The sequence below is a fragment of the Lagopus leucura genome, unplaced genomic scaffold (genome assembly GCF_019238085.1).
Source record: "Lagopus leucura isolate 7727_CA_CO unplaced genomic scaffold, USGS_WTPT01 145-24_obj-0_obj, whole genome shotgun sequence".
Taxonomy (NCBI): domain Eukaryota; kingdom Metazoa; phylum Chordata; class Aves; order Galliformes; family Phasianidae; genus Lagopus; species Lagopus leucura.
In genome coordinates, this window is record NW_024968187.1 from 1 (window position 1) to 10101 (window position 10101).

At 65.8% G+C, this 10101-nt stretch overlaps 3 protein-coding genes across 3 annotated transcripts in view; 2 read left to right on the top strand and 1 right to left on the bottom strand.

Moving 5' to 3' along the window:
* Positions 1-20: 20 nt before the first annotated feature.
* Positions 21-5252, top strand: FCHO1 (FCH and mu domain containing endocytic adaptor 1; the record flags this gene model as incomplete). The annotated part of the gene is given in 24 exon segments (XM_042894300.1): positions 21-149; positions 233-329; positions 429-473; positions 577-649; positions 992-1013; positions 1126-1180; positions 1290-1390; positions 1392-1469; positions 1541-1565; positions 1701-1777; positions 1779-1836; positions 1839-1893; positions 1966-2075; positions 2165-2520; positions 2522-2747; positions 2983-3095; positions 3182-3284; positions 3375-3486; positions 3564-3719; positions 3922-4054; positions 4145-4344; positions 4424-4488; positions 4581-4745; positions 5090-5252. Coding segments are annotated over 24 exon segments (2577 nt in total), but the record flags the coding sequence as incomplete, so codon positions are not given.
* Positions 5253-5533: 281 nt separating this feature from the next.
* Positions 5534-7610, top strand: B3GNT3 (UDP-GlcNAc:betaGal beta-1,3-N-acetylglucosaminyltransferase 3). Its single transcript, XM_042894302.1, has 2 exons — positions 5534-5605; positions 6297-7610. Exons 1-2 carry the CDS (start codon positions 5597-5599, stop codon positions 7419-7421), a joined length of 1134 nt encoding a protein of 377 aa, XP_042750236.1. The 5' UTR covers positions 5534-5596; the 3' UTR covers positions 7422-7610.
* Positions 7611-7987: 377 nt separating this feature from the next.
* JAK3 (Janus kinase 3) overlaps positions 7988-10101 on the bottom strand; it is a 6952-nt gene continuing 4838 nt past the window's right edge. The window contains 8 exon segments of the mRNA XM_042894301.1: positions 7988-8294; positions 8369-8479; positions 8554-8671; positions 8737-8909; positions 8986-9110; positions 9238-9427; positions 9558-9697; positions 9776-9926. Coding sequence (XP_042750235.1) covers positions 8178-8294; positions 8369-8479; positions 8554-8671; positions 8737-8909; positions 8986-9110; positions 9238-9427; positions 9558-9697; positions 9776-9926 — 1125 coding nt within the window. The 3' untranslated portion in view covers positions 7988-8177.

Here is a 10101-nt window from a genome sequence, read left to right on the forward strand (position 1 = left end):
GTGCTGCTGCCCCTCGGGGATGTGCCACCCCCATCTCCCCATCCCCGCAGCGCTTCCAGGAGGTGGAAGAAGCCCACCTGCGCCACATGAAGGGCCTCATCGGCTCCTATTCGCACTCAGTGGAGGACACCCACGTGCAGATCGGGCAGGTGAAGCCTCCCCTTCAGCCCCCACCCCCATATGGGGCCACCCCCATGTGCTGCTCTGCGTCCCACGGCGCCGCTCCCCGCAGGTTCACGAGGAGTTCAAGCAGAACGTGGAGAACATCGGCACCGAAACGCTGCTGCGGAGGTTTGCAGAGAGCAAAGGGACGGGGAGGGAGCGCCCAGGTGAGGAGGGGGTTCACCACTGTCCTGGTGTGGGGGGGGGGGTTCAGCTGTGCATGGGGACACTGCTGCCTTTGTGGCTGACCCCACGTTTGCTCTCAGGCGCGCTGGATTTTGAGGAGTACCGCCTGGCCCCAGCGCAGGAAGGCAAGTACGTCTGCCCCCAACTCAGCCCCGTGCTGGGGGGGTGTTCTGGGAATTGGGGGGGTGGTTGGGGCTGCTCACTGCTTTGTGCCCTCCCCCCCCCCAGGGCACAAGAGGAGCCGCAGCAAAGCCTTCCGCATCCCTGGGCTGAGCCGCAAGGAGAGAGAGCGCGAAGCTGGGTGAGGTGTCACCCCCCCTTCACCTCCCCAGCGCCCCTCAGTGCTCTGCATCCTCTGCACCCACCCCTGCTTCTGTCCCTCGCACCCATTCTCTGTACCCCGTGCTTCCCTGCATCCTTCACGTCCATCCTTCACGTCCCTCCCTTGCATCCATCCCTTGCAGTTCTGTGTGTCTGGAATTGCATGCTGTCTGCATTCCACGCTGCCTGCACCCCCTGCATGCATTGTCTGCATCCCTTGCATCCCTTCCCTACGTTGCAAACACCCCACGCTTCTCTGCATCCCTTGCATCTCTGTGCCCCCCATCTAACCCCCATTCTAACGCTGCTGCCATCCCCACAGGGAATCCCCGGACACCGATGTGGTGAGTGGTACGGTGTGGAGTGCCGGCCTTCCTCCATCCCACACCACCCCAAACTGGGAGCACTGGGAGCACTGGGGAGTGGGCTTCACCCTGAGCATCTCCTCCACTTCAGGCTTGCCCCGAGGTGGATGAGGACGGGTTCAGCGTGCGCCCAGACGTTGCTCACAGCATCCTTGGGGTTTGGTGTTGGGGTCTGCGGCTGTGTTGGGGGATGGGGGTTTTTTGGGGGGCCTGGGGGCGTTTTGAGGTTCAAGTGTTGCCTTAACGGGGGCTCAGCGGAGGCAGAGCACCACAGCTGCTCCTCCAGCGACTCGGACTACGACGAGGATGAGCCCCGCAGGTTCCACGTGCACATCAAACCCGTGCAGCCCCGCGAGGGGGGGGGGCAGCGCCGGGGCCACCGTGGAGCAGCTGAGGGCCACCGTGGGAACCTTCATCCTGCCGCCCGGCGTGGGGGTGAGGCTGGGGGCTTAAGGTGGGGGGTGGAGGGGGCCGTGCTGGGGCTAACGACCCCCCGTGTCTTGCAGGGCACCGTCAGACGGCAGTCGTCACGTGAGTCCCACCTCGTGTCCCCTGGCTCTACCTGCCCCCATGTCCCCTCCTTCCTCCTGTCCCTGTGTCCCCATAGCCCCTAACATCTGTCCCCGCGTCCCCTAACACCCCCCTTGTCCCCATGTCCCTCCCCAGGGCACACAGCGGCTCTGTCCGCAGCCCCGAGCGCCGCCGACCCTGGGGGGCCTCAGGTGCCAGGTGAGGCCGTGCTGGGGGTCCCGCCGTCCTGGGGGTCCCGGTGTCCCCTCTCCCTCCATGTCCCCAATCACATCCTTCTCATTGCAGGTGACAGCGTGGGGAGGGGACACGCGGTGACACAGGCAAGCAGGTACGGCACGGGACGCCCTGGGGGGGGGTGCACTGAGCCCTGTGCTGGGCACTGAGCCCCCCCACCCCACAGCTGCCCTGGGAAGGCTCCGGTGGACGCGGTGCCCCCCATGGAGGCGGTGCCCCCCGCAGCGCTCTTCGGGCCCCCCCTGGAATCAGCTTTTGAGGCGGAGGATTTCCCGGGTGAGGCTTTGGGGATGTGAGGGGGGAGGGGGGGGGGGGGAGACCCCTCTGTGCCCCCCCCAGCATCCCAACGCCGCTCTCTCCCGCAGCGCCCCGTTCCTACGTCCTGACCTCCTCCTCCTCGCCCTTCTCCTCTTCTTCCCCGGAAAACGTGGAGGATTCGGGTTTGGATTCCCCCTCGCACCCTGCGCCCGTCCCCTCACCGGACTCGAGGCCGTGGACTCCGTCAGCACCTCAGAGCCCCCTCCCCAAGCGGGGGGCACTGCCGGACCCCTCCCCGGCACCATCCTCAGCCTGGGCCCCCCCACGACCCCGCAGCCCTGGGGGTCGCCTGCCTGAGCTGCCCGGCTTTGCCGTGTTCCCCGGGGCTGAGGGGCTCTGGGAGGAGGGGGATGTGGGGGGTGCGGCGTCCCGAGGACGCCCCCGTGGCCCCGGCCCCCCCCCTGCAGCCCCCCTCGCCCGACCCTTTTGGGGAGCCCTGGGTCCGGCCCCGCAGTCCTCCTGGGGAGCGACACCCCCAGCCTCGACCTTCCTCCAACTCGGCCTCATCCTCCTCCTCCTCCCCGGCCCCCCCAAGCGGGGGGGAGTCCTCCAGCCCCTCCCCATGGACGTGCCCAGGGCTGGGGATGAGGACGTCTGAGGGTGGCACTGCGACGGCCCCCCCTGAATTGGGTGAGTTCTGTGGGGCTTCCCCCAAATTACCCTCAACTCTGCCCCCAGTCACCCCCAGCTCTGCCCCCAAATTACCCATAGCTGTGCCCCCCCCAGCTCTCACCAGCCCCATACATCTGAAGGGAAAGGGCTGAGCCTGCTGCTCTCCCGGCCCCCGTGGGACCCCCCCCTGGGGACTCCTACCTCTCATTGGCCCCGTTGCCTCGGGGCCCCCTGACCCCCTCTGTGCCCACAGCCGCCCGCCCCCCCGCCGCCGCCCCCCGCGAGGTCCCACTGGTGGCCCCCCCTCGCCGCTCCCGGACGAAGCGCCCGACAGCCGGCCCAGCTGCAGGCAGCAACAGTGACCTGGTGTGTTTTAAGGGGGTAGGAGGACTGGGGGGGGCAGCAGCCCGACCCCCTTCCTTCCACTGACCCCCCCCTTTCTATGCCTGCAGTCGCGCTCGCTCAGCCCCCCGCCCTCCTGGAGCTGCCCCTCGCATTCAGCCCCCGCCAGCCTGGGGGAGCGCGGCTTTTTCTCCGTGTGCCCACCGCCCCTCGGTGCGTCCGGGTTGGGAGGGGGATGGAAGAATCCTGGATGTGGGGGACGTGGGGCCCTCAGGGTGCTCACGGGGTGTGCGTTGCCCCCAGGGCTGTCGCGGGGTCCCAGCCCCGTGGTGCTGGGCTCGCAGGACGCGCTGCCCGTGGCCACCGCCTTCACCGAATACGTGCATGCCTACTTCAAGGGGCGAGATGCCGACAGGTAGGGGGGGGTCAGGGTTGGGGTTGGGGTCGGGGTCCCCCCAGCTGTCTGCCCGCTGACCCCCAGCATCCCCGCAGCTGCTTGGTGAAGGTGACAGGGGAGCTCACCATGTCCTTCCCCGCCGGCATCGTGCGCGTCTTCAGCGGCAGCTTGGCTCCCCCCGTGCTCAGCTTCCGTCTGCTCAACGCCGGTGCCATCGAGCAATTCCTGCCCAACGCCGAGCTGCTCTACAGGTGTGGGGACACGGGGACGTGGGCTGGGGTGGTGGCAGTGGGGAGCTTGGGGCGCACAGGGTGTTGGGGGGTCTGGTTTCTCAGGTGGCCCCAGGCACCCTCATCACCTGCTGGGTGCAGCGCTGCGCCTTGGGGTGCTGGTTCACTGCGGGTGCCAGCTGTGGGGCGCCCCAGTGTGGTCGCAGTGTCCCCATCCCCACAGTGACCCTTCCCAGAGCGACCCCAGCACCAGGGACTTCTGGCTGAACATGGCTGCGCTGACGGGGCAGCTGCAGAAACAAGCAGAGCAGAGCCCATCTGCCTCCTACTACAACGTGGCTCTGCTCAAGTACCAGGTGAGCCGGGCGCAGCGTGGGGGCGCCCCACATCCCCCCACCCAGCTCTGATGGCGGGGTGACAGCATCCCACCCTTCTCTACCCCCCAGTTTTCCCGGCTGGGTCCCAGCTCAGCCCCACTGCGGCTGTGTGTGCGCTGGGACTGCGCGCCCGGAGCCACGCGGGTCAGTGTGGAGTACGGCTACAACGCGGGGGCGCTCGCCCTGCCTGTGCCCCTCGCCAACGTCCACGTGCTGCTGCCCCTGGATGAACCCGTCACCAACGTGCGGCTGCAGCCCAAGGCCAGCTGGTAAAGAGGGTGGGGGTCTAAAATGGGCTGGTGGTGGGAATGGAGCGGGAGACCTGGAGATGTGGCCACGTCCCCGCAGGAACCTGGAGGAGAAGAGGTTGCTCTGGAAGCTGCTGGATGTCCCCAGCGCGCCAGGGCAGGGAGGTGAGGCTCCATCCACCCCTGCAGCCCTCACTCTGTGCGTGTGGGGACAGGGATGGGACCCCCACCTCTGTGCTCCCCCCCCACCTCCCCAGGCTGCGGGCGGCTCTCAGCCAGCTGGCAGCCGCTTTGTGGGCCCAGCAAGCCCAGCCCGGTGGCAGCACAGTTCAGCAGTGAGGGCAGCACGCTGTCGGGCGTCGAGGTGGAGCTGGCAGGCGCTGGGTACCGCATGTCGCTGGTCAAGAAGAGGTTCGCCACGGGTACGTGGGATCCCTCCCCTGTCCCCACAGCCCATGGTTGCACGTGGTCCCTTCTGCGTCCCCTATGTCTGAGATGCTCGGGGTCCCTTCTGTGCTGCCCAGGGTGCACGGCATCTCTCCTCCACACCCCACGGATCTGGGGGCATGGGGACCTTTTCTCACTCCTCGTGGTGCATGGAGTCCCCTCCCCACCCCCTATGGTGCAGGAGGTCCCTTCCCCAGGTGCCTGAGGTCCCCTCCCCGCCACCCTGCTCTCCGTTCTCCCATGGTGCCAATGCCCTGTGTGCGTGTCCCCATCTTCGCAGCCCCCACCTTTCATCCCTCACCCCCCCTTTCCTCCACAGGGATCTACCTGGCGGGGTCCTGAGCTGCCTCTACTCGGACCCCCGGACCTCCCCTTGGTTGTGTGAGCTCAAAGCACTGGATGGAGCCTGGTTGGAGGGGGTGCCTTCCTCCTCCTCCTCACTCCTCTTCCTCCCCCCCCCTCCCCTTCCTCCCCCTAGCCCTAACTGCGTGATCCCCCGCGGTAAGGGGTGGGGCCCCCCCCCCCCCTCCATCCCACCCCCGTGCTGTGAAGCTCTTTTATTAAACACTTTATTTTCTAATCACCGCCTCTGCCCCACGCTGTGCCGCCCAGCTCTGCCACCTCTGGGCTGCTCCTTGGTAACGGGCTCAGCTGCTGCGCTGCGCTCCTGGGGGGACTTTGAGGCCCTGGGGGGGAGGAGCCAACACTGAACTGTGACACTTCTAGCACCCATAGGTGCTGCTGCCCCACCTGCTTCGGGATGGGCAGATGGGTGGCACCAGGTGTGGGGAGGGGATTGCTGATCCTGTCCCGTTGACGCACGAGAATGGCTCTGGTATGGCTCTGTGGGAAGGTGCTGGGGGCTCTGTGGGGTTGTGGGGCTCAGGGCTTCACGTGCTGCAGGGTGGGCTCTGGGATGGGGCTGGGTGCATCCTGCTTTGCTGGGCTGGGGGGAGGTGGGGGAGGATCCCCCGTGCTGCATGGGGTCCTCATGCTGAGTGGGGTCCCCTGCCCATGGGCTCCATCTTTATGGGGTGGGGGGCTGCTCAGCTCACCTGTTGGTGGGCTTCATGCATCCAGAACCACCCACTCCTCCAGCTGAGGGTGCTCCAGTGGGTGCCCCATCCCACTTGCTGGCGTGGCCCTGCTGTGCCCTGGCTATTTGCTCTGTGTAACGCAGCAGCTGCTGGGCAGGACTGACTGCCTGACCTCTCCCTGGTTTTCTGGAAGGGAGGCGGAAATGAACTTGGGATCAAAAGGTCGTAACAAAGGAAGAGAGGGAGTTGAGCATAGCAGAGAGGGGGATGGAGCACGGGCGGCTCTGCATCCAGAGGCAATTGGGTCTGATGCCCCCGGGGTGGCTGTGGGATGCCTGGAAACCCTGCCCAGGAGGCCCCACATGTGCTGTGAGGTGGTGATGCCTTCAGTCTTCACCATCGGCACCCGGAATCCCAACCCACCATAGAGCACAGTGTGATCCCATAAATGGGGGACACGCAGCCCCAGCTGTGCTCCCTGTCTTGCAGACCCGCTCCCCGTGGCGTCGTGCACCGCAGAAATGGGCTTTGCTCACGGTGGGGACCCTGGGGCTGTGCTACCTGCTGTCCCCCACCTCGTCTTTGTGGCCTCACGCAGCCCCCAGCCCCGAACCCACCTCCATTGCAGCCCCCGACGCCCTCCCAGCTCTGCCCAGCATCACCCCGTGCGTGGCCAATGCTTCAGTGCAGAACATCCCTGGCTTTGCCAAACTGCCCGAGCAATCCCAGGACTTCATGCTCTACCAGCACTGCCGTGCCTTCCCGCAACTCCTCGACGTCCCCGGCAAATGCGGGGGTCCCACAGCCTCCTCCAACATCTTCCTCCTCCTGGCCATCAAATCCTCCCCGGCCAACTACGAACGGCGCGAGGCGATCCGGAAGACGTGGGGTCAGCAGAGAACCTTGGAAGGGGCGCAGATCCGGCGGCTGTTCCTGGTGGGGGTTTCCCCCGACGCGCGGAACGCGGCCAAACTGAACCGGCTGCTGTGGCACGAGCAGCACGAGCACCACGACGTGCTGCAGTGGGACTTCAGGGACACCTTCTTCAACCTGACGCTGAAGCTGCTGCTGTTTCACACCTGGCTGCAGGAGCGCTGCCCCGGCGCGCGCTTCGTCTTCAACGGGGACGACGATGTCTTTGTCAACACGGACAACCTGGTGTCCTTTACGCGGGATGTCCCGAGCGAGCAGCACTTGCTGGCTGGGCAGGTGTTGGCCGGCACGGGGCCCATCCGGAATCCAGGCAGCAAGTACTTTGTGCCGACGCAGCTGATGCCATCGGAGCTGTACCCACCGTACTGCAGTGGAGGAGGGGTGCTCATGTCTGCCTTCACGGCGCGCACCATCCACCGTGCGGCGCAGCACGTCGCACTCTTCCCCATCGATGACGTCTACGTGGGGATGTGCTTGAAGAGAGCTGGGCTGGCCCCCATCTCCCACGATGGCATCCGGCCCTGGGGGATCTCCGTGCCCCGCTATTCTGACCCGCTGGACCCCTGTTATTACCGGGAGCTGCTGGTGGTGCACCGCTTTGCGCCCTATGAGATGGCTGTGATGTGGCAGGCTCTCCGGGAGCCCCAGCTGCGCTGCGGGAGGAAGGTGCTCATCTTCTAGGATGGACCAGGAGGGTCAGCGTCACTGCTGCTGCTCCAAGGCTTGTGGGATGCTGCTGTGAGGCTGAGCGTGGGGAGGTGCTGAGCCTCAGCTCCAACCGGTGGCTTCACCTCAGACATCCTGCCCGGCTCTGCCCCAAAGCTGTGACTTGTGACCAGGGTCTCCTCTTGGTGCAATAAAGGAACGCAGTCTGGAGATGAGGGATCCGTGCCTGCTGCCATCCCAACAGTGCAGGGGGGAGTGGGAGCTCAGGGTCCCCCCACCGCCCACCCCTTGTCCCCCATGTCTGCTCATCCATTGTGGGTGGACACACACCTGAGGTCCCCTTTCCGTCCTCAACCACACAAGCAAGAGATGGGCGCCCCCCAGATTCCCCCCCCATCCCCCGGCCCCTGCTGCCCCCAGGCTGCCCTCCTACAGGGATGTCCGCAGTGGCTCATAGGGGGGCTGAGCTCACTGCTGCATTTCCTCTGTGAGGATATTGGTACACAGCTGACCTCCTCATGCCCAACCTCCCCCCAATCCCCCCCACCATGGATTCCCCTCACTTCACTCCAGTTGCCAAATTCCACCACCAGTTTACTTGAAATCGGTCAAACCTTGTTACAAAAGAGTTGGGAATGAGAGGGGAAGTCACAGCAGCACAACCACAGCAGTTAAAACACATTGAAGCGTTGCTGTGTTCGTCGATCTGTCTGTCATGTCTTATGCTGGAGGGTCTGGGGGCTGCAGGGGGAGGGGGTGTCCAGGCACCCCCTACCCACGGGTGGTGCCACGGCCATCCCTCAGTGCCTCGACTCTGGCTGCCAGCTCGCTGAAGGTGGGTCTGGCACTGGGGGCGAATGCCCAGCAGCTCAGCATCGCCGCATACACCTGTGGATAGAACGGAGCAATTGGGGGGCATGGGGAGGGCTGGGACCCCGCTGTGCTGGAGGGGAGGATCTCACCTCTGTGGGGCAGCCTGGGGGCACCGGGAGCCTCCTGGAGTCCTTCAGCAGCTCCAGCAAATGGCAGATGATCTGTGCTGGTTTCTCAGGGCCCATCATGCGGAGGAACTCCTGCGGGATTGCGGTGAGCACAAGGTGCGGCAGTAGGGGGCGCCGGGGGGGGCATGGTGGGGTGGGGGCCTCACCTCCGAGGGGCTCCTGCTCTTATTGCTGTAGGTGAAGAGCTCATAGAGCAGCACCCCGAAGCTCCACACGTCGGATGCTCGGGAGAAGACGTTGTCAGCCAGCGACTCGGGTGCGTACCTGGAGGTGGGAGCTCTGAGCGCCGGGTCCCACCGTGCCCCCCAACCCAGCACCTGGGACCTCACCAGAACACAGGGCTCTGCCCAGGCTCTTGCACCACATAATAGTCCTTGTCCTGTGGCAGCAGCTTGGCCAGCCCGAAGTCACCAATCTTCACATGGCTCTCACTCTCCACCAGGATGTTCCTGCTGGCCAGGTCGCGGTGCACGCAGCGCTGGGCCCCCAGGTACTCCATGCCCTGGAACAGGCACGGTGCCATCACTGCATCCCTACCCCAACCCCTCCATGGGAGAATGGGATCCCCTCGGTCCCACCTTGCAGATCTGCCAGGCGTAGAGCAGCAGCGTGCGGTGCTCCAGGCGGTGCTGGTTCTTCTGCAGGTAATCCCGCAGGCAGCCATCAGGCAGGTACTCCATCACCAACCGCAGCCCCCGGCGCCCTGCAGCACATTTGTGTCACGGGCAGAGCAGGCAATTTGCAGGTTGATGCAGCAGAGGGCATGCAGACCTCTCCCTGCCCGCACCCCATGCGCTGATCCCTCCCCCCCGGTGCCGCCTCGCACTCACCACGGCTGTAGCAAACGCCCCGGTACTTGACGATGAAATCGTGCTGCAGCGAGTGCAGGATTTGGATCTCCCTCTCGAAGTCCTGCAGCTCCTTGGCCGAGTCTTGCTGCAGCTTCTTCACCGCCACCAGCTCACCCGTGCTGTCACCCAGCGGATCGTAGCGGCACAGCTCCACGCTCCCAAAGTTGCCCTGGGGAGGCAGAGCCGGGGGGGCGCTCAGCTCCCCGGACCCCCCCCAGCACTTTGCCACCCCTGAGACAGCGAGGTGTGGAGGAGGCCGTGGATACCCCACAAAAAGGGCATCGCTAAGAGAGCCTCACCTTGCCCAGCAGTGAGATGTACTTGAGGTGCCGCTCCTCGAACAGCGCAGGGCTGTGCCCCGCTGCCACGTGTTCGTAGCCCCAGAAGCTCTCCCGCAGCGTCACATCGGTGGGTGACAGCTCTGAGAGCAGCTCATAGTCTGGGGGTGGGGGACAGATGGTGAGGTGGGGGTCCGGTGCCCATCCCTGTGCCCATCCCCAACACCCGCAGCGCCCACCGGAGGAAATGAGGCTGTTGATGTCGCGGATGATGGCGCGGAAGCAGGGCCGCCTGCTGGGCTCGTAGTGCATGCAGTGCGCGATCAGCGCAGCCAGCTCGCTCCAGCGCGGGGCGGGCAGCTGCAGGCGGCTCTCGTAGAACTGCAGCTTCTGGGAGGAGGCGGGGGGGGGGGAAGGACCACGAGACCCTGAGCTGTGCCAGCGCCGGGCATCACTCGAGGATGGGGTGGGCACGGTGTGGGGTCTGCCTGTCCATGCCACTACCTGGGCTGTGGGCACCCATCCCCATCCCATCCCACCCCACCCCACCCCATTCCATTCCATT